Source organism: Octopus bimaculoides, chromosome 2 (genome assembly GCF_046866305.1).
Source record: "Octopus bimaculoides isolate indiv1 chromosome 2, ASM4686630v1, whole genome shotgun sequence".
NCBI lineage: Eukaryota > Metazoa > Mollusca > Cephalopoda > Octopoda > Octopodidae > Octopus > Octopus bimaculoides.
The window spans coordinates 187,481,597-187,506,324 of NC_142929.1; the positions used below are offsets into that span (position 1 = coordinate 187,481,597).

A 24,728-nucleotide genomic window follows, 5' to 3' on the forward strand; every position below is an offset into this window, starting at 1 on the left:
ATACCCTTTCCTATTCTTTGATTTCTGGCATGAGCACACATTAATCCTTTAATATTCAGATTACTCTGTCAAATTCAATGTCTATTTATTCACATTGCTTTCAATCAATCATACCTTATCTCTTAACTGTGAGAATTCAATGATGTGATTGTATCTTTTTAGAACGACATTGTTGGGTAAGTGTGAAAGGCCAGATCTGGCCAGTTTGAACATAAAACAGGTAGAATATTTGGTTCAGATATTACTGGCTTGAATACTAAAGGGTTAAACTGATATTGATACATGATTGTTTCTTATGTTATCAGCCTCACAAGGATGAATAGTTGATCTTGGTGAGATTTGAACTTAGAATGTAAACGGATATAATTAAATACTGCAAAACATTTTCTCTGACTTTCTACCAATTCTGACAACTTTCAATTCGCTATTTTTATTGTATTAAATATTTATTTTATTTATTTATGATGAAGACTGAAAGAAAATATATGTACGACATTAGGATTTTAGGACACTATTTAACATGTCATGAAAGTCTTTAGAAAGCCCTATCTCCTATGAAGCCAAAATATTCACGCTGAAATTGAGTCATCACTATCATCATCATCATTGTTTAATGCAGTGTTTCTCAACCTTTTTACCCTTGCATAACCCTTAAAATAAATTACATGTCTCAAGGAAACCCTGCATAGAAAAAAATTATGTACCATATTTCTTTCATATTTTTTCATCGTAGTTCATGTGGTAAATATCATATACATTTGTTATATTTTTTGATAGCATAATAGGTTCGATAGGATGATGTGTATATTACAATATTACAATAACCAATAATATGTTGTGCATGTGTAGTAATATTACAATCATGAAACTAGCATTAGCTTATCTTACTCTTTCTCGTGGAACCCCTAGGAAACTTTTGCAGAATCCTGGAGTTCCCTGGAACCTCAGCTGAGAAACGCTGGTTTAATGTCTGCTCTCCATGCTGTTATGAATTGGGTTGGTTTGACATAGAGCTGGCTAACTGGGAGCTGTTCAGACTCCAATTGTCTGTTATGGCATGGTTTCTATTGCTGGATGCCCTTCCTAACGCTAACCACTTAAGACTGTACTGGGTGCTTTTTACATGCCACTGGAATGGGTGCATTAGGATATATTTTTCTCAGGCATATAATTAGTTTGACACAAAAATCAACCTCTCTTTTTGAAAAGAAAAAAAAAATATTATTTAATGTGAGAAAAAAATTAAAATTTTGTTTTTTGTGTGTTTGTACAGTTGCCATGCTATTTCTGAAGACTATAGGAAAGATGTGGGTATTAAACTTTACTCAAGGCTGAAACCAAAGGAAGATCCCAATATCAAGATTGCTGCATTAAAAGCTATTGGAGCTATGGATTTAAGACGAGAGCAAGATTATGACTTGATCAAAGAGAACATAAAGTCTGATGATGTAAGTTGCAGCTTCTATTCATTTATGTTGTCAGGGTGGTGGGTAAACTTGAATAGCAACTATGATGTGTAAAATCTGAAAAACAGCTGAGAAGTGGGTAAGTGTGAAAGACAGTGAGGCAACAGGTTATCTATATGACAGCAGGGAGGTAGGTAAATGACTGGCATGAAGGGGAAACTCTGTGACAGCAAGGAGGTGGGTAATTCTGAAAAATAAATGAATAAACCTGAATGACAAAAGGCTGGAGGATAACAGGTGATATCTGTGCTCTGAAAGTTACAAATTTGAAGATGGTTGATGACTTTACCTACCTGGGAAGTAACAGGACTTCAATAGATAAGAATGTCCAGATAAGGATTGCAAAAGCATGAAATGTCCTTGACAAACAGAATTATATGGAAGTCCTCCCTTCCTGAGAACATGATGAATAGTTTCTTCAAAGCAGTTGTTGAGACAGTACTTCTATACAGTTCTTTGGCATGGATGCTGAATAAGACTTGAAAAGAAATTTGACAGCACATTTATGAGAAGGTTTCATACAGTTCTCAATCTTTCTTGTCAACAACACCCTACAAAGCAGTGACTGTATGGCAGTCTTCCTATTATTGCATCAGTTATCAGAGGAAGATGAACACATTATGCAGGACACTTCTGGAGAAGCAAAGATGAAGCATTCAGTGATTTCCTATCCAGGAAATCCACATACGGACATACAGCTATTGATCAAATTGTAGAAGACACTGGATATCAGGCTGAGAATATGAAAACTGCAATGGAAGATTGGGACATCTGACATGGAAGAGTTGCATTGGTCTGGCAGGTTGCCCAACCAGATAGGGTATATATATATATATATATATATATATATATATATATATATATATATATATATATATATATATATATATATATTAAATTAACAGAATGAGATAAAAATCCAAGGCTGTAAAGATTTCAGAACATTTATAAATAGAAGGTCTTACAGCTGTTTCTGGGATATTTTATATATCCCTTCATCAGAGACGGTGTGAGAAAAAGGTTAAGCAATAGTTATTCTAGATAAGATATGAAATAGAGAGTGAAGTGGAGGAATGAGAATAGATGTGAGATATGTAGGGATATTGTCTATTTTCATTCCTCCACTTCACTCTCTATTTCATATCTTATCTAAAATAACTATTGCTTAACCATTTTCTCATACCGTCTCCGATGAAGGGATATATAAAATATCCTGGAAACAGCTGTAAGACCTATTTATAAATGTTCTGAAACCTTTACAGCCTTGGATTTTTATCTCATTCTGTTAATTTTTTTATATATATACATGCTGACATATAACCTAATGTTGGACTCCACATTTGCATAATCACCGAACTTGGAGCTTAACTATAGTCTGTCCATAGCATTTACTCAGCATTACCTGACACCTTTGGGGCTTCTTGACACCATTACCTCTCATAACCTATGTATATATATATATACATATATATACAAGATGAGGCTGGACCACTTCCTGTCAGGTGTCCCAGATGAACTAACTTCACGGCAGGAGGGGCAGATGAGAGCAGCTGCATCAAACTCTCTCATGCACCAAATTTCAATTCCTGAAGTAAAATTTGTGAAGTAAAATTGTGTAGCAACACCAAATGGCGGTGCCCCAGCATGGCCACAGTCATGAGCTGAAACTAGATAAAATGAAAAATGAAATGAATGATATATATATATATATATATATATATATATATATATTTATACACACACACATGTATAAATGTATGTGTATTTTTTCAATGTGTACATACAACACAGAAAAAAAAAAAAAATAGTTACCAGAGTAGCAAAAATTCACATAAGTATCAAGGATGTAACAGCCTGCTTATAAAAGTGGGAACTCCAGGGTTAAGTGAAATATTTTTGTATAACATAGATAAATAAATAAATGGAGTTAAACGCAGGTGTTATTCAAATTTTTATACCTCCAACATATGTTTCGAAGAAAACATTGGTATTATTCCAGAAGGATAAAAATGATGTGAAACATCATATATATATATATATATATATATATATATATATATATATATATAGTTTTAGGGAAAAGAACCAAGGTTCATGAACTCAGCGATGAGAATCCACTGTCACATATAGAAAAATAAATAAGTAAAAGTACAAAAGATAAGTATAATATAATGCAAAGTAAATATCATATAATAAAGATAATAAAACGACTACACGTGTTTCATAACCAATTTTCAAATAGAAAGAAAATCTAAATCAATTAAAATCAATTAAAACTATCGAAAATCAATTCTATTCAAAAATATAGCTAATCTTCAGGTCAAAATACAACAATAATAATAATAAAAGAATGTATATATCAACCAACAATAAATAACAAATGAATGTATATAAAATACTTATTATATTAAGATAAAAAAATATTATTAAAAATATCAAAATTATAAACATCCCATAATTAACACTACGTCTATTATAATATAAGCTAACAGGAATATTGTATGCAAAAACCAACTTAACGAATTTTTCATTTAAAATACAATTTGAATGAAGTTTTAGGTTAAAATAATAAAGATAGAATTAGCACAGATCTAAACGATGCAATAGTTTAAGCTAGAAGATTATAGACTAAAAACGTTTATTTAAAAGAAATCTACTGAAAATATTGCGTAAAGAAAAGGAATAGAAATAAAAATATGAATGAAAATATTATTATGAATGAAAGATTAAACTTTATATAACTTAAGTCATAATAAAACAATTAATGATACTGTGTAATCAAAGAAATTAAATTATATATATATATATATATATATATGCATATATATATATATCATCATCGTGCGGGTGGCACATAAAAGACACCATTTCGAGCTTGGCCGTTTTCGTGCGGGTGACACGTAAAAGCACCCACTACACTCTCTGAGTGGTTGGCGTTAGGAAGGGCATCCAGCTGTAGAAACTCTGCCAAATTAGATTGGAGCCTGGTGTTGCCATCCGGTTTCACCAGTCCTCAGTCAAATTGTCCAACCCATGCTAGCATGGAAAGTGGACGTTAAACGATGATGATGATGATCATCATCATCATCATCCACACACATCCATTTTCCATGATGCTGGCCTGAGTTGGATGGTTTAACAGGAGCTGACATGACCAAGAGCCACACCAGGTATTTCATTGCCTGTTTAAGCATGTTTTCTACAGCTGGATGCCCTTCCTAATGCCAATCACTTTACGGAGAGTACTGGGTGTTTTTACATGGCACCAGCACCAACAGGATCATAAAAATACCTTGCAAGACAAACCCCCTCACCTGGGCGGGAGGAGTAGTATTGAGTAGAGTTTGGTTTTGTGCCAGTTGAAAGGTTAAAGGTATGGAAGGATAGAGATAGGTGTCTTGCTGTAGAGTAGATACATGGATATCCCTGTTGGAAAAGAGTGGAGAGACAGCACCACATAAAGATATATAGAGTGACTGATTACTTTTTCCTTAACTCCGAAAGGAATTACCTATATTGAAGTATCATCCATCTTTACTATGGCCCATGAGAGGATATATGTTATCTACTAGCCGGTACAGCACTATAGGTATTCAGTATCTTAGTAGCTTGCATCACTAAATTATGCCTCCCTAAATTACTGATATAGATATAAATGTCAACGAAATCTTCTTTCTTATGGTACATATTTCTAGTTAGGAGGACCAGCTAGAGCAATTAACTGTATTTCTATATCATCATCGTCGTCGTCGTTTAACGTCCGCTTTCCATGCTAGCATGGGTTGGACGATTTCACTGAGGACTGGTGAAACCGGATGGCAACACCAGGCTCCAATCCAATTTGGCAGAGTTTCTATAGCTGGAAACTCTAATTTCTAGGTGATCTAGGTATATGTAACCAGATATTGCTAGATGGATTATGTTTTGCAGTTCAACAAACCTCCCATTGTATTCACTTAAGAAAAAGTGGACTTCTTACAGTAGTCAATTGCATCTTATAGAATTTTCAAGCATGTTCTTATAGCATGTTCAAGCATTGAAAGAATAAAGTGCAGCATCTATGAACTTTCTGTAGGAAGTCTTCAAAACTGGATGAAACCAGAGACCTGGTTTAAATGACTGAAACAGTTAGCTTTTTTAATGGTATCCAATGATCAAAAAGTGGTGTTAAACTGGGCAATGGATTAAGTCTGATGCTGAAAAAGAGGCACAGACAGTTTTTGTTGATCCAATTTTACAAAACCACATGTACAAAATGAATGTCTTAAGCAAACAACTGTGCTCAGTTGGTTACCATGAAAATGAAAGCAGATAATATGTATGAGAGTTTTATGGATTAAGATAACCATTATAAGACAATACATAAGTGAAAGATTAAAAGTTTAATCCTTTTTGGGAATTGGTTCTATAAAGTTATAAAAGATAGCATGTAAATATATGGTTGAAAAATCCTTTTTGATAGAAAGAGTTGATGGCATCCTTTGACTTTTTTATCCAAAAGGACTTTCCAACCTAATATTTACATTTATAACTTTACATATACTTTGAAAACCAATTCCCCAAAAAAGGATTATTCTACATTCTCTTGAAAGTTTACACATTCTCATGTCAATAAAAAATTAATGTTTCTCTATTTTGTTTTTTGGCAGATTGATGTGTCTACTGCTGCAGTAGAGCTGAAAATATTGTTTAAAATCCCAGATGATGTCAGAGAGGAATCAAAGGTAAATAATAGTGTACAAGAGACAGATGTGTGGAATATGGAGAGAATAAGGATAGTATGACCTGTTGGTTGTGTGATGATTACTTATATGAGAGGCTGAACACAAGGGAGCTAAAAAAGCTGTGTTGGTGGTGGTGTTTCACCTCAGGTCAGCCCTAATTAAGACGAGTTATGATCAAATGTTTTCCTGCTGCAAGCTTTCCTGTCTTTTTGTGTATCATACTTCACACTCCAGTTTATCTTTTTTTATTTACAAGTGTGGAGTGTTATTGTGGTGGTGGTGAGATTTGGCTATTATTTCTAGCAGGCCAAGCCACCCTCTCTCTTCTATATTATCAGGAACCATGTAGCTCTTTTACAGTAAGAAACCGCTTCAGTTCTAGTCCTTTCTCTCTTACTTTAACTCTCTTGCGTGCCTCTCTCTCTTCTATAACCTCACTCAGTCAAAGGGATATTAGTCTTGCAGGCTGCATGACAATCTCACTAGTGCTGGTGTCACAAAAAAAGTACCTGGTATACAATGAAATATGATTGGTGTTAGGAAGGGTATTCAGCCATGGACGACCATGCCAAAACAGGCATGGGAGCATGATACACTTCTTGGACTCATCACTTCTTGTCAAACTGTCTAACCCATGCTAGCATGGTACCCAAAACCACATGGTTTTGGGTTCAGTTCCATTGTATGGTACCTGGGCAAGTGTCTTCTGCTGTAGCCCAGGGCTGACCAAAGCCTTGTGAGTGGATTTGTTGAATGAAACTTGAAAAACACCCAGTGAGTGTGCGTGTGTGTGTGTGTGTGAGAGAGAGAGAGAGAGAGAGAGAGAGACCTTGACATTGCAAAATACAAGTGGTGTTATTCCCATCTTCTGTAAAGACATATCTAATCATGATGAAATATTATCTTGCATGGAAACAGGTGAGGGTTGGTGACAGGAAGAGCATATGGCTGTAGAAATTCTGCTTCTTTAAATTCCATCTGAATCAGGCAAATATGGAAAAGTAGATGTTAAAATGATGAAAGAACAAAAGTGGATTCAACGTAAACTTGGCTAAGACTAAGGTGTTAGTAAGCAGGAAAGAAGGATTTATGTACCCTTGCTAAAAAAAGAAGCAGGGAGGATATCCATATACTGTACCTAGTGTAAGCTATGGACACACAAGTGATACGATAGAATCACAGACAGGATAACAGAGAAAGCAGACACACTGTGTGCAGATACACAGAAGCAATAATCACTAAGTCCATGCCAGAAATAGATTTTACAAAATGTTCAGTTGGTTCCCTAGAAGTATATGTATATGTGTGTATATATATTTGTATCTTGCCAAACCTACATTTGCTGACACACTTTGCTGACCCTTCCCATTATATATCTGTTGAATACCTTACCTCTTATAATCATCTCTCCATTCATTTCAATCATCTCATCCTGCTATCTCCTATCTCTCCTATCACCAATAAAATTTGGAGACTATAAATGCTTGCTCTGCATATCACCCTTGATCGCTCTGCCTCTTCCCATCCTTCACTAGACTTATGTATGAGAGAATACACTGGTTCATCATCATCATCATGCTACCTGTACCACCTTACTTTTCCCAGTCACCCTATCAATCATGATGCTTGCTTGTGCACTCACTGTTGTCCATCACTTCCTCTCTTCTTTTTCTCTCAGTATCCCTTCTCTACAGCTTCTTTCACATTAACACCCCACTCCCTTGATCCCTACACTTTTGTTTCAATGGCTCTCACTGGACTCTTGCCACCCTCATTTATTTTCATTGTTTCATATTTCCTTCTCACACATCTTCCATCCTGTCCCGCACTTTCTCACAAACCACAGACCCTTATCCTTTCTTTTCCCCCTGTTCTTTCAGTACACCCTTCCATGATTGTGACTACTCTGTTACTATCTCCACTACCACCCCTTCATAACTATAAATTAGTTCATTTCATAATACATTTTTCATCACTTCGACTAAAATCACCACACTGTCTCTCACTACAATTCTCCTTCAGTTATAGCCGTCCTACACACACACTTTGAGCCCTTAGCCTTGCAAGTTCATGGTGACCTCCCTAGTTCTGGTACCATGTAAAAAGCACACTTTACACTTTGTAAAGTGGTTGGCATTAGAAAGGAGTTTCAGCTGTTGAAACCATGCCAAAACAGACACTGGAGCATGATGTGGTTCTTTGACTCAATGAATTCTGTTGAAACATCCAACCCATGAAGCACAGAGTGGACATTAAATGATAATGATATATTTCTGCATCAACAACTTTGTTTTTTTACCTTTCTCTGAATAGATGAGCTTCCAGGTAACCATGTCAATGGGTAGGCTTTTTGAATAAAACAGTGCTAACTTGTTGCATTCTGTATTAAACAAAACCAGTGCAAATCACTCTGCAAGTCCCTTCTTATAGCTGTTTGGTACCTACTTGACTCCTAGAATTAAGAAACAATTACCTTTCATGTGTACAATTTAAACTGAAAACTAAACAATGCTAAGTGAAACAAGAATAACAGACTGAAATAATCTGGTGACATTCTAACTTAGAAGCAGATGATAAATTGACCTGGTACTGAAAATAACGACATCATATGATATGATTCATGTTACATAATTCTGTGGCATCTTATTCATTTTTGTGAGCATATATCTATTGGTTTAGTTTTAAGTGAATTATCTGCTATCTGGTTATACATGCCTTCTATTACAGTTGTGGAGAACTTGTTTCCTTTATAGATGTGTTATTTTCATGGTTGACTTCTACGGAGTTGATTTGGGTGAGATATTGCTAGCAGGACTCTTATTGAAAGCCCCAAAGTTAAATTCTTTGTTTTGTTATTGTTTAGACCAGTCATCAATGAGGTTCCAACTTTGACCATCCTGACTTTTTTCTATTATCATCATAGTATTTGTAAAACTATAGATGTAAGGGAGAGAACTGAAAGAGTATTTTTTTCTTTTTAACGTTTTGTAACAGAAGGAGTGACTTCTTAGGAGTTTCATTGGTGGTTGCTATTTTGTTGATTCAGCTTGATTTTAACTCTTACTAACCTCCTCACAATTTTGCTATGAATTAAAACAACAACAACAACAACAACAATAAAAGCCAACAACTAATCGTTTATTTTAACAATTGAAGCCAAAAGTGGAAGTTGCAGTTAGACAAAAGCTACCAAGGAAGCAATTGTCCGGAGAAGGTAATGAAATTTTGTGTGTAATTTCTTTCTTAGCTTAAAATATTTGTTGTTTTCTTTTAAGGTTATTCTAGTGCATTATAGATAATTGATATACACATGGCTGTTTTTGAAAGAAGTTACTTTACAACTGTATGTATCTGAGTTTAATCCTACTGCAAGGGATCTCATGTTTTCTATCAGAGCCTTGTAAGTGAAATTTGGTAGATGAAAACTTTAGAAAAGCCTATTGAAAGGACTGTGCCAGTTCTTGGACGATAGATTTAGTCCATTGCCCAGTTAAACACTACCATCTCGATCTTGTGTGCCTTTAGAGAAATATATTCTGTTGCAAGCATTCAGACCAGTTCCTAAATCTTCCTACCATTATTCTCAGAGGCTCTGGAAAGAGTCATGGGCATTGACCTTCCTTCTGTGATTAAATGAGAACAGAAAATTATTCTCACAAGATAGAATAAAAGGCAAAGTAGGTCTTGTTGCAAATTTGAGCTCAAAACACTAAAATGCACTGAACCAAATAGCATAAAACTTGAAAAACATATTTTACCGTAACTCAAGAATTTATGTAGAGGTCATATTATGTGCTTATGCAGTCAAAGACAACCCTTTCAATGGCTAGTGACAAGGGGGACCTCTTCATTGCAACCCCAATCTTCTGGATGAAGTTAAATAGACAGAAATTGTGTGCAAACCAGTGAGATGGATTGTACAAGTTTTTTGGGTGGTGGCTTTAATTTGCTACCTCCATTTATTTGATTTATGTGAAGTTCCATTATTAACAGTATTCAAACGAGGTTCATGTGTTGCAGTTTCTTCCTTTTTTTCCTTTACTAGTCTTTGAGACCTGAAAAGGTGAAGAGAACTGTCTGTACTGCTGACTAAATCATGTTAAATATAGAGTCAACTAGAACCAAAGTGGTTGATGGAAGATGCTCTTCTTGAGTTAAACAACTCCAACTTGACAGAATTAGCTACATACATTTGATAATCATTGTTTGAAGATAAATCCTATGTTAGTAACCTCTCATTCAATAAATTTTGCATAATAAAATAAATTCATGCACCTTGGGATATAAATTTATTTTATTATGCAAATTTATTTCAGTTGGATATTTTTGGAAGAATGATTCTTTCAGTATTTAATCTATTTAAAAACTAATTTAAATGCATTTGATTAGACTGAGTCACTCAAATCCTAGCCATTAGGAAATCTTGTTTCATCTTTTCTCACTATTCTATTTGTGGTCTCCTGTCTTTCTCAATAGACCACAAAGTAGTATCAATCTGTAAATTTATGAACACTTTAATAACATTAATGGAACGAAACAGATATTTCATATATGTAGAGAAGTGAAAATCTTAATATTGTGACATTCATACCTTTCCCAAGAACATTAGCTGCTTATTGAAACCATGTTGCTCTCCTTTTACTCTCTGACTTACTCTGTAATAAATATTATAAATGTACATAATCACATTTTAGTCCTCACTGCGTTGCATTCTATCACATTTTCAGCTGGCAGATTACAGAGAATGTCAAGGGGTAAGTTTCTCAGTAACTTCTCAAAGTTGTTGAATTCTTTTTATTTACTTCTTTGCACTTTCTGTGTTGTATGTCACACCCATCAGCATCTACTGGTTTGGTGAGTTCACCAGTAGTCACCTATCAGTGCAGGTCCAGTAGGACTTACTTGGGAGCACTGAAAAAATTACCACCATTTGCCATCAGGTGGAGTTCACTATTTTCACATGCTACTGTAATGCTGCAACAGTTCTATGGCAGTATGTCTTTTGACCTACTTCTAGTTCAAGTACCATAAACCAATAAATAAAGTCCTCTCATATGTTATGCCAAACTACTTAAATTCCTTTTTGCAGCCTGTCTCTGCAGCTGCTGCTCCACATAGTCTTTCTGCATAATACAGGTGCAACATCAATTTTCAGGAATCTTTAGTTTCAAAACTTTTCTAGATTACTGAATTTTCTGAACTGGAGTTGGTCACCTTGGTCAACACACTTTAAATTAAACAAATATTAAATTTCTTTAAAGAATTAAATAAAATACAGACACGGGGCCTGGTGTAGCCATCTGGTTTCACCAGTCCTCAGTCAAATCGTCCAACCCATGCTAGCATGGAAAGCGGACGTTAAACGATGATGATGATGATGATGATGATGACACCTGGACATTAGTGTAAATTAATGTGGATTATAAGAGGTTTTGAAGCATCAGTCTCTTGAAAGTCAATGTTGCATCTATACTATCTTCCAAACAGCACCATTTATTCTCATCACATATCTAAACTATTGAAATCACTTCTTTCTGTCCATCCCCCTCATACTATTCTTCTCATTCTGTAAACAAAATAAATAGCAGCTGGGATAAGAATTATCTCGTGGGTTTTTTTTTCCATGTCAGTCATTGTTCTTGAGCTCTGGTTAGCTCTGATCAAGTGAATCTACACTTGAAAACATTCCAGTCATGATCATCTTATCCTATTTTCAGGTATGGTGCATCTAAGACCATTTTATCTTCACATTTTTTCTAAAAATGGTTGGATGTAATTTGAGAGAAATTTGACAGCTATTTTTAACAGAACAAATGACCATATTGAGACTTTCTGGTTTGTTTGTCGAGTAGTGTGTAGGAGGATATATTGAGACCTCTTCATTGTTTACCTTTTACACATTTATATTTCCTATTTAGGTATTGAATCTCAAATGACAAAAACCAAGGTCAAAGCCGAAGGAGGTCCTGATCAAAAACCTTTTGCGGGAACTGGAACAGAAGTTGACTCTGCTAAATCAAAAGAGAGAAAAACAGCAGGGGAAGACAAGGAAAGGACAAAAGGAATTCAGAAACCAGGAAAAAAAGAAGTAAAATTAGTAGCAATGGAAAAAGGAAAACAAAAAGATTATAAAGGAAAAATATCTGAAAAAGAAAGAAAAGTACAAATAGAAACAACAGAGAAAGAAGAATTAGAAAGAAAAAAAGCAGAAATATTATCAATAGATGAGGAAATATTAGCACAGAAGGAATCCAGAAAATTAACACTGGCAGACATTGAACATTTGCTTCAGAAAACAGAATTGGAAGGGCTGACAGAAGAAGAGGAGGCAAGACTTGCAGAGCTTGAAGCAAAGAATCTGGAAACTGAAATGGCTTTAAAATTGAATAAAGAAAAAAGAAAGAGATTAGCAGCACAAATACCTAGTTCAGTAGATGAGGAAGCTGAGAGTTTGACAAGGGAAGAAGTTGAGAGTTTGACAAGGGAAGAAGTTGAGAGTTTGACAAGGGAAGAAATGGAGAGTTTGACAAAGGAAGAAGCTGAAGAATTAATGAGGGAAAGAGCTGAAATAATGGCTGGGACGGATGAAGATCGACTTTTGGCTGAGAAAGAAGGATTTGAAAGATTGTCAGCAGAAGAAATTGAGGGTTTGGAATATGTGGAAGATGTTCAGAGTTCAGCAAGAGATGCAGAATGGTAAGATTTTTGGGATCTAGACAAAACATTAGCATAACAAGTTGTTCAAATCCCACCAAGATCAGGTTTGCTTTTCATCCCTCCGGGTTCCACAAAATAAAATGTCTGTCAAGTACTGGAATCAATGTAACTGGCTAATTTCCCCCGCCTCAAATTTCAGGCCTTGTATCTATCTTAGAAATAATTATTATTGCTGTTGTTGCCCCTATTATTATTATTATTATTATTATTATTATTATTATTATTATCCAAGGCGGTGAACTGGCAGAATCGTTAGTATGCCAGGTGAAATGCTTAGTGGTATTTTGACTGCCTTTACATTCTGAGTTCAAATGCCACCGGGGTTGACTTTGCCTTTCATCCATTTGGAGTCGATAAATTAAGTACCAGTTACATACTGGGGTTGATGTAATCGACTTAATCCCTTCCCCCAAATTTGAGGCCTTGTGCTTCCACTAGAAAGGATCATTAACATCATCACCACCACCCCTATCATCATCATCATTATTATTATTATCCAAGGCAGTGAGCTGGAAGCCAATCGTTAGCATGCTGGACAAAATACTTAGTGGTATTTCACCTGTTGCTATATTCTGAGTTCAAATTCCACTGAGATTGACTTAACCTTTCATCCTTTTGGGTTCGATAAAATAAGTACTGGCAAATGATATTGACTCATCCCTTCCCCCAAAGTTGCTGCACTTGTGGCAAAATTTGAAACCATTATTATTATTGTTATTTTGCTGAAAACTCTCAGCTTAATTTGCTAGGTATAATGGATAGAAAGTGTCATCTACTCACTGTCAGCAGACTAAGGTGGGTGAGCTGATGGAATTGTTAGCAAGCTGGGCAAAATGTTTAGTGGCATTTCATCTGTTTTTGCATTCAGAGTTCAAACACGGCTGCCGTTGAAGTTGACTTTACTTTTCATTCTTGTGGAGTCGATAAAATGAATACTAGTTGAGCACTGGGGTCAATGTAATCAACTAGCCCCTGCCCCTAAAATTGCTGGCCTTGTGCCTATAGCAGAAAAGATTATTATTAAGGCAGTGAGCTGGCAGAACTATTAGCATACTGGGAGAAATGGTTAGTGGCATTTCATCTGTTCTGATTTCAAATTCTGCCAAGGTTGACTCTGTCCTTCATCCTTTTGGGGTTGATGAAATAAATCAGATGAATAATGAGGCTGATCTAATTGACATACTCCTCCCCCAAAATTCCTGGCCTTGTGCCAAAATTTGAAATCATTATTATTATTATGAATTGTGTGGATTGGCAGAAAAGTTAGTGTCAGAAAAAATACCTTGTAGTATTTCTTTTGGCTTTTTATATTTTGAGTTCAAATTCTGTCAAGATCAAATTAGCCTTTCATTGTTTTCTCTCTTAATCCTTTTTTCCCCTTGTGGAGCATAGGGCCTCAACAGTTATTTTCCACTTTTTGCGGTCATTGGTGTGTTTCTTGGCTGCTTCCCATGTCAGGCCGGTGGTCCTGAGCTCGTCCAAAATGCTCCACTTCCATGTCTGCTTCGGGTGTCCTCGCTTCCTTTTCTCCTGCTGGTTCCAGTCAAGTGCTTGCCGTGTCACATTGAGGGTTCTTTCCGCAGTGTGTGTCCGATCCATCTCCATTTCCTTCATCTAATCTGAACATGTATGGGCTCCTGGTTGGCCCTTTCCCACAGGTTGGTGTTTGGCACTCTGTCAGACCACTTCAGATGGAGGATCTGCCTGAGACATTTGTTGATGAAGGTCTGGATCTTCTTGTAGTTGCTGCAGGTGGCTCTTTATGTTTCAGAGTCATACAAAAGCACAGATTTTACGTTTGAACTAAATAAGCAGAGTTTAGTTTGAGTTGAGATGGTAGTGGACTTCCATACTGGCCAAAGAATAGCGAAGGCTTGCCAAGCCTTCTTGCTTCTTGCAGTGATGTCCTCGTCTGATCCACCTGATTTGCTGATCTTGCTGCCAAGACAAACAAACTCACTAACATCCTCCACAGGTGGCCCCTCAGTTGTGATTGGCCCTTCCTGCTTGTTGTTGATACGCAGCACTTTTGTCTTTTCCCAGCTGATCCTCAAGCCCACTCGCTGTGAAGTTTCTCTCAAGTAGTCTACCTTATCTTGCATGTCTTGCTGGCGATATGACAGTAGCGCAAGATCATCTGCGTCGTCCAAGTCCTCCAGCTTGTTCATCAGTGTCCACTGAATACCTTTCCCGGAGGTAGCATAGGCCGTCCTGGTGACCTAGTCCAGCACGACGAGGAACAGGAGCGGTGACAACAAACAGCCCTGCCTGACTCCCGTGCTGACCCTGAATTCCTCCAGCAATCTCCCATCATGGATGACCTGGCAAGAAAATAATGCCCACGATCTTCTCTGGCACACCATAGTGTCGTAAGATGTCCCAGATTGTCTGCCTGTCTACGCTGTCAAATGCTTTTTCAAAGTCGACGAAGCACACATAGTGTGGCGTTTGCCATTCCATTGTCTGCTCCACGATGACTCCGAGCGTCACAATCTGGTCCGTGCATGATCTCTCCTTTCTGAAACCTGCCTGTTCATCTCTGAGTTGCTTCTCAATGGTATCTTTCGATCGCTCCGGGATGATTCTTGTAAGGACTTTGCTTGGAATGGAAAGCAAGGTAATTCCCCTCCTCTTTTCACATTGTGATAAATCCCCACTCTTTGGCAGCTTCCCCAAAAGACCCTTCTTCCAGTCGGTTGGGATCTTCTCTGTTGTCTATACCAGGTTCAGCACATGGTGCATATGATCGATCATCTCTTCTCCTCCTGCCTTCAGTGCCTCTGCTGGTATGCTGTCCACTCCTGCCGCCTTTCCATTCTTTAAGCTCTTCACGGCTTTGTGGATTTCTGGCTTGGTGATTTCTCCAATCTGGATAATGAGTGGGATCTCTGGCCCCGATTCTGGCGGATCTTGAGGTGGAGAGTGGTTAAGTGTTTCTCTGAAGTGTTCCTTCCATCTCATCAGTTGGTCCTCAATGGAAGTTAGCCTTGTCCTTTACTGGTCTGACGGGGTTGCCTCTCCTTCCACTCAGTTACCTTATTGTTGCATATAGTGCCATCAAGTCTCCTTTCCTCGCTGCTGTTTCCGTTTCGTCGGCCACTTCATTGAAGTATGTTCTTCTGTCTCTCCTTAGTTTCTTCTTGACTTCTCTCACCACCTCACTATACTTACTGGCAACAGCCTGCTTCTGCTGATGGGTTCTGGCTTGGTTCAACTCCTGCTTCAGCATCTTCCTCTCCTTCACCTTCTGCCAAGTCTTGTCACTTATCCAAGGCTGCCTGTTCATTAGTCGTCTTCTCAGAGCCTCTTTGCACATTCCAACTGTAGCCTCCTTCAAATTTGTCCAGGATTGTTCCACAGTTGCCTCTGCCTCCTCTGTAGGGCTTCAAATCGATTGTGGAGAACCAACTGGAAAGCCTGTTTTGACTCTTCTTTTTTCAGTTTCTGAACATCAAATTTCAACCATGGGTTTGTCTGTCTTCTCCTTGTTGAAAGCTTCACCTTGAGTTTCACTATCATCAAGTGGTGGTCCGATCCAATATCTGCTCCTTGCTTGGCTCTCACATCTTGAAGTGAACTCCTCCAACATTGCCGGACTGTGATATGGTCGATCTGGTTTTCTGTCTACTGATCTGGTGATACCCAGGTGGCTTTATGGCAACATCTGTGTGGGAAGAGGGTGCCTCCAATAGTAAGTTCGTTGACTGCACAGAAATCAGCTAGGAGTTCCCCGTTTTCATTCAACACTCCAAGGCCATTTCTTCCCATCACTCTCTCTCTCTCTCTTCCACTATTGTCACTTCCAGCTTTGGCATTCATGTCTTCCATAAGAATCAACATGTCTCTTCTGGGAATTCTGTCTACCACAGTCTGTAACTGGAAGAAGAAGAGGTCTTTTGTGTCTTCCTCTGCATTGTTTGTAGGTGCATTGTTTTGATGTTAATAAAGTAAAGTACTGGGTACAATGCTTTCCAGTATTTCTTCCAGTTTCCTACATTCTGGGTTCAAATTCCCCTGATGTTCACTTTGCCTTTCAAATTGTCAAGGTCAATAACAGACAGAAAGATCAGCAATAGAAGACAAAATAGTGTCACTGGAAATATCACAAAGGTTAGAACAAAATAAATTGCCATGCCATGTTCACACTGTATTGTTGTTGGCACTCCGTCGCTTACGACGTCGAGGGTTTCAGTTGATCTGATCAACGGAATAGCCTGCTCGTGAAATTAACGTGCAAGTGGCTGAGCACTCCACAGACACGTGTACCCTTAACGTAGTTCTCGGGGATATTCAGCGTGACACAGTGTGACAAGGCATGACCCTTTGAATTACAGGCACAACAGAAACAGGAAGTAAGAGTGAGAGAAAGTTGTGGTGAAAGAGTACAACAGGGTTCGCCACCATCCCCTGCCAGAGCCTCGTGGAGCTTTAGGTGTTTTCGCTCAATAAACACTCACAACACCCAGTCTGGGAATTGAAACCACGATCCTATGACCGCGAGTCCGCTGCCCTAACCACTGGGCCATTGCGCCTCCACCCACACTGTAGCAGGAATAGGTTAAATATCATTGCTGCCAGATTCCTGGTAAAGCAATAATGAATGACACACATACACACAGCCGATTCTGTCCATTAGTTTGCCTGCAATCATTACTCTTGAGCTATATATGCAATTATAATTTTTTTTTTTGCTGAGGAGCCCAAATGGAAGATAAAGTTAGACACAGTGGCCCAGGTCTGAGAGGGTTAACTCCAGCTATGAAGTCAATTTAATTCAATAAATATTCCCTTCCAATTTGTGGCTTTGTGCATAATAATAATAATGATAATTGTTTCAAACTTTGGTACAAGGTCATCACTTTTTGAGGATGGAGTTTAGTTGATTACATTGAGTCCCCAAGTATTTGACTGATATTTTATCTTATCGACATTGAAAGGCAAAGTTGATTTTAGCAGGATTTGAACTCAGAATGTGAAGAGTCTCAAGAAATGCCATTAAGCATTTTGTTTGACTTGTAAATAATCCAGCCAGCTTTTTGAAATATAATAATAATAAGAAGAAGAAGAAGTAGAAGAAGGAGAAGAAAAAGAACTGATTACATCAAGTTTCAAATAGATATGAGCAGTGAATCACCCCTTTGTAGGATGCGTGGCAGCAAAATTGAAACAATATCACACGCTGTGAGTGAGTGTAGCAAATTGGCCCAAAGGAATATAAAAAGAGGAACGATAATGTGGCGAAGTTTGCTCACTGGAGATTGTGTAAGAAGTACTGTCTTGGAAGAACATGGAAATGGTATGAACATGAATCAGAAAGTGTCACTGAGAATAATGAATATAAGATCTTGTGAGATTTTACAATCCAATGTGACTTTCTAATAGATGCCCAATGACCAGACATTGTTGCAGTGAATAAAAGGGAAGAGGAAACTAAGATTACAGGTATTGCCATACCTGAGGATGAATGCGTAGGTAACAAAAACCTGGAAATGGTGGGAAAATACAAGTTACTAAAAGGTGAAGTTGCAAGAATGTGGGCAATGAAAAGAGTATCGGTCATCATAGTTGTTGTGGGGACACTCGGAGTACTAACAACTAATTTTGAGAAATATGTTGAAGAAATTGGTATTGGCAAGAGGGTAGAGCATGCACAAAATTTGCTCTGTTGGGGATAGCGAAGATTTTGAGATTGACACTTGGGTGTTGAGTATCTTTCACAATACATCTAGGTACCAAGTCTTATAATTCGTGGAAAGAGACTTTAAGTGATTCTGTGAGACCTTTGACAACAGGTTGCTGTCTGCTCTCACAGAATTAACTGGAACAAGTAAGACAGAACTCTGAGAAGTAAAATATAATAACAATAATAATATTCCTCTCTACTATAGGCACAAAACCTCAAATTTTGAGGTTGAGGGCTAGTCAATTACATTGACTCCAATGCTCAAGTGGTACTTATTTTATTGAACCCAAAAGGATGAAAGGCAAAGTTCATTTGGTTGGAATTTAAACTCAGAATGTAAATCTCAAAGTGGTTTGTCTGGAGTGCTAATGATTCTGCCAACTCACTGCTTTAATAATGATAATTAGTGTTAGTATTTGCATAGCAATACTGAATCTGTTGGCTCTGTTTGCTGAACATTGTCACATCCTATGTCTTCAACCATCCAGTATGTTTAACCGTACTAAGGAAACACACTTTCTGTCGTGTTAAAAAATTAATGGTTATTCTGATCACAGAAGATCATTTGGTGATATTTTCAAATGCTGTACCTAGTAACCTATTATAAAAGGATTAGTATTTAACTGTCTGTAGTTGCAAAACCTTTTTGGTTCCCAATTTAGGTCCTGGAATTTATCTAGCTATTCATTTTCTTTTCCTTTTATCCCAGTATCCAGTGGGTAGGTTATATCTATTTTCTTACAAGCTCTAGTATCTTTCTCTAAGTACAATGATATTCTGTATTGAATATCCCAATTCTTTATCTGGATTTTCATGTCCATGAAACATTTACCTGTTCATTTCAACAAGTTTCATGGTTCCACGGTCATACCACCTTCCCGGGTGTTCTAGATTGCATGTTTTATGCAATTGCTAGTGTATAGTTAAGGCAATTTTGCCATATCTCAAAGTTTTGTACAGTCCCTGTGTCATTTCCTTCCTTATACATAGATATTAAGTGGATTAGAGCCTCTTCTATCACAAATTCATATAATGGTTGATATTTTCTCTGTATCTCTGTCTTTTGATTGCATGTGTTCTTATAATTTCCATTTTCTTGGGAAGGATATCATAGCTGTTAATTCCATTCTTATGTCTTCACTAAATACTCTTACACTGTTTACCAATGTGTCATGTTGCCTTTCATTTCTACCCAATAATTTCAAGCATCCATAATTAATAGCTGATTGATTTGCTCTGCTTTTCCAAATCCATATCTAGTTTTTGCCTTTTTGTTTTTTAATGTATGGCTTACAGGAATAAGACTGATTTTATATTGTAAAGGGGATGCATTATTCTCTTGAAATATTTGTCTCTTTATTTTAATTTTACCAAGTTTCTCACTATAGTGTAGTCTTATTTAATTCCCTGTAAAACTCTATTTCTCTTTAGTCTCTCTTCAATTTGCATCTTTTGTATTTCAATTTCCATGTCCTTACATTTACTTGCTTTGTTAAATTCCTTTACAGATATATTTTTATCAGTGGGAATATTCATATCTATTAGTCTATTTTCTGCCTCGTCTTTAATAATTATGTCTGGTCAGTTAGCCTGGATCATTCTGTTAGTGTTGATTGGAAAATCCCAGAAGACATCATCATCATCATCATCATAAAGATAGTGAACTGGCAGAATCATTAGCATGCTGGACAAAATGCTTAGTGGTATTTTGTCTATCTTTACATTCTGAGTTCAAATTCCACTGAGGTTAACTTTGCTTTTCATCATTTTGGGAATGATAAAATAAGTACCAGTTAATAATTGGGGCTGATGTAATCATCTATCCTCACCTCGTAAATTTCAGGCCTTGTACCTATAGTAGAAAGGATTATCAGTATTATTTTTCTTCTCTTTTAATACTGAGGTAGCGAGCTTGCAGTCTTGTTACCATGCCTAAACAAAATGCCTTGAGGAATTTTTCCGACTCTTTATGTTCTGAGTTCGAATACCACTGAAGTCAACTTTGCTTTTCTTCCATTTGGCATTGATAAAATAAGTACTAGTTGAGCACCGAGGTCAATGTAATTGGCTTTCTACTCCTCTGAAAATTGCTGGCCTTGGGCTAAAATTAGGAAGAATTATTATTATTATTATTATTATTTCATTCATGCACAACAGATTAGACTGTTGGAAAAGAAAAATTCCTCACATTGGGCTACAACAAGTAACCTTAGATGCCAAGAACTTTCACAAGTATCCTAGCTGTCCCTAATAATAATGTTTTTTGCAGGTGTACTAAACTAGGTTTTATGCCTATTTCCTCTGTTCATCTGTTCAAATCTTTAGGAATAGTTCCTAATGCCCCTATTGCTACAGGGATACATTTTACCTTCACTTTCCATAGTTTCTGTAACTCAATGGCTAGGGCCAGGTACTTTCTTATTTTCTCCATACCTCTCATTTTGACTTTTTCATCATTTGGGATTGTAAAGTTAATTACCTGGCACTTTCTATTCTCTTTGTCCACTACTACTACTACTACCGCCACCCCACCGCCGCCACCACCACCACCACCACCACCACCACTACTACTACTACTACTACTATTACTACTACTACTACTACTACTACTACTACTACTACTACTACTACTACCACCACTAAATCAGGCCTTCTAGCTTCTACTGCTCTGTTTGTTTGAATGTCAAGATCCCACAACATTTTATATATCTTATATTCCAGCACTTTACTAGGTTCATGTTCATACCACATATCAATCAGTATGGTCAAATCCTAGCTTTCTACAAAACTCCCAGTGGATTATTCTTCCTGTGTTGCCATGCCTTCTTGTATTCTTTTTGTGCCAGCATACTGCATTCACTAACTATATGAGTAACACTCTCTTTTAATTTACATAATCTACATTGGGAATCTATCTGATCTTTTGTCTATCTTAGCTTTTATCCTCTTAGTCCTCAATGCCTGATCTTGTGTTGCTATTAACAAATTTTCTGTTTCCCTTTTATCATCATCGTTATTATTATCATTATTATTTGGTGGTGGATTGGCAGTATCATTAGTATCAGTTTGTTGTGTTGTAGTGTTACCTGTCCCGTTTTACTTTGGCTTAGTATTTTACTATCTTGCTCAGCTAAAATTATCATTTTTTTAAAAACTTCTCTTTGTACATTCTAAAATTCTTTTTAGTTATTTGTGAGTGAATCCTGGATTACTCTTTTACTAGTCAATTCTGTGATATTGCGTGAAGTGTTTTGCTTGGCAATAAAGAATGTTTTTATAATATTCATGTATTTAGGTCAGATTAATTTCTGTCTAACTCATTATTGCAAAGAAAAAATTAATAATAATTTAACTATTTATGTATTTGTTCTAAAACAAAATATTTCTGTTAAAAATATACATTCTCTCTCCAATTTTGTTCTTCTTTAACATAGGAAAAAAGCGTTAGCTTCAAAAAATTTCTCACAAGGATTGGAAAGTGATGTTTACGATGATGATGATGTATCCTTTCACCACCCTACAGACATGATTCGGAAATCACTTACTAATTCTATATTCTCAGTACCTATTAAAATGTATAAGATCCACAAGGCTTTGAGACATAAAGCTCAGCAAAGGGGAGAAGCTCCCCCAGAAGAGACTGAGAAGAAAGTTGTTAAACGTGAAAAACCCAGACCACCCAGTATACCAGATTATGAACCAAAAAAAGTACCAGGATATTTAGTTAGTGGTAAGGAATTATTTACTAACCATTTAAATAATTACTAAAGGGAGATTAGTTAATGGTTAATCATATTGACTACTTACTATTGCAATAATTTCATTGTGTTTCTGGGCAGAATGTCTTATTCTTCATCTAACTTTAGGGAGAAATAAATACTAGATCTGTAGAATATTACCTGCTATAGAGAGATGCTTAGCCAGGAAAACATATCATCTGCTTTCATGTCATCAAACTGGAATAATTCATCAGATGTTATAATGCTTATGTGAAGCATTTTTTAGATCATAGCTTCATGTCGAGTCATCAGCAATATACTGTCCTGTTCACTTAGCTATAAATAAACACCCATGGATATAGTTCACTGCCTTAAGCAGTGACAGTACTGTGAAGTTTATGTATTTGCTTAGTTATCTGAGACAGACTGATGTCCTATTCAGTGGGAATTTTGTCCCATTTGTTTAATGTTTCAGAAACTGGAATGAAGCATTTAACCAGTCGTCAGTAATGACAACTGTTTGCCACAGGAAGTTCTATACTCTATTATTACAATTTGGTTTATGGAATTAATAATTTTAAATGTTTCATAAAGAAAAGACACTTTCAGATAATTAAAGGATAAAGTTCTTTCAGAATCATGTTTTGATGCTTATCTCAGCAGCTGTGCATCTTTGATTAGCTGTGTATTTTTGATTATTAACCTCTTATGTAGACCAAACATTTTGAATCCTCGTGGACTAATAATAACATTTATAAGGTCAAAAGTTCTTTATGCTCCTCCCTGCCCCAATTGATATAATTACAAGCATAACATCCCTTCATCATATGAGTTATTCAAATTTTACATGGAATTCAACAGATGCTTTCAAGAAACCGGATAAATCACGTGAAAAATTCTTTAAGAGGTCTTTCCTATCAAGCCGTGCTGCACCAACACCTACACAACGACTTGTTGCTCATTTAGATGAGCCATCAAAAAGTAAGTAAATGACATTCTAAAGGAAAGATGGCTGAAGTGTTATATGAAATGTCAATAATTTTTTAATTATCAAAGAATTGTGAGTGGATTTGGTTGGCAGAAACTGATACAAATACATTATATATATATATGTGGGTGCAGGAGTGGGTGTGTGGTAAGGAACTTGCTTACCAACCACATGGTTCCAAGTTCAGTCCCATTGCATGGCACCTTGGGCAAGTGTCTTCTACTATAGCCTAGGGCCAACCAAAGGCTTGTGGGTGGATTTGGTAGACAGAAACTGAAAGAAGCCTGTTGTGTGTGTATATATATATATATATATATATATATATATATATATATATATATATATGTTCATATAATGATATCTACCAAATGTATTGGTAAGATAAAACATGTAATTGTTACCAAAATATCTAAAATTCATCCACAAAGGTCTATAGTAAACTCCTTATGAATCGATCTCCTTGGTTATATACCAAAAATTTTAATAAGAGCTTTGACGCTAAATCCATATATATTAAAGTTTATTACCTATGTAAACATTTCTGTATAAGGTCACATTCAACTCTTAATTCAAGTTAAGTAAGTAAATTTCCTTACACATCCTCAGGGTAAAAAGTAAACACCAAAAACACCTTAGAGATTATAAATTTTTTTTGGTGTTTACTTTTTACCCTGAGGATGTGTGTAAGGTAATTTACTTATTTAACTTGAATTAAGGGTTGAATGTGACCTTATACAGAAATGTTTACATAGGTAATAAACTTTAATATATATGGATTTAGCGTCAAAACTCTTATTTAAATTTTTGATATATATATATATATATATATATATATATATATATATATATATGTGTGTGTGTGTATATGTTTGTGTGTCTGTGTTTGTCCCCCACCACCATCACTTGACAACCGATGTTGGTATGTTTATGTCCCTGTAACTTAGTGGTTCAGCAAAAGAGACCAATATAATAAGTACTAGGCTTACAAAGAATAAGTCCTGAGGTTGATTTCTTTGATTAAAAGATGGTGGTCCAGCATGGCTGCAGTCAAATGACTAAATATATATATATATATATATATATATATATATATATATATGTATGTGCAGGAGTGGCTGTATGGTAAGAAGCTTGCTTCCCAACCACATGGTTTCAGGTTCAGTCCCACTGTGTGTGGTGGTGTTCCAGCATGGCCACAGTCAAATGACTGAAACAAGTAAAAGGAAAATATATATATGAGTGTGTGTGGAACTTGATAGATATGGCTGAGTGTGTATGTTAGTATCACCTAGTCTTGACATTGTGTGATAGGTATAAGCAAGTATCACTAGCAGACAAGTGGTGTCTTCCAGTTCCAATTTAGTGTGAAAATGTAACTAATCAGGGTAAATATTAACTTGCTTGGAAATATGTGTGAACAGGTGACAGGAA

At 36.4% G+C, this 24,728-nt stretch overlaps 1 protein-coding gene across 6 annotated transcripts in view; it reads left to right on the forward strand.

The window, feature by feature from the left end:
- LOC106872595 (uncharacterized) overlaps positions 1–24,728 on the forward strand; it is a 156,546-nt gene that overhangs the window by 62,106 nt on the left and 69,712 nt on the right. For all 6 annotated transcript variants that reach the window (XM_089348191.1, XM_089348193.1, XM_089348195.1 and 3 more), the window contains exons 10-16: positions 1,274–1,448; positions 6,116–6,190; positions 9,347–9,404; positions 10,918–10,944; positions 12,109–12,886; positions 22,025–22,320; positions 23,171–23,290. In XM_089348191.1, the coding sequence (XP_089204317.1) occupies positions 1,274–1,448; positions 6,116–6,190; positions 9,347–9,404; positions 10,918–10,944; positions 12,109–12,886; positions 22,025–22,320; positions 23,171–23,290 (1,529 nt within the window). The remainder of the gene's footprint in view (positions 1–1,273; positions 1,449–6,115; positions 6,191–9,346; positions 9,405–10,917; positions 10,945–12,108; positions 12,887–22,024; positions 22,321–23,170; positions 23,291–24,728) is intronic.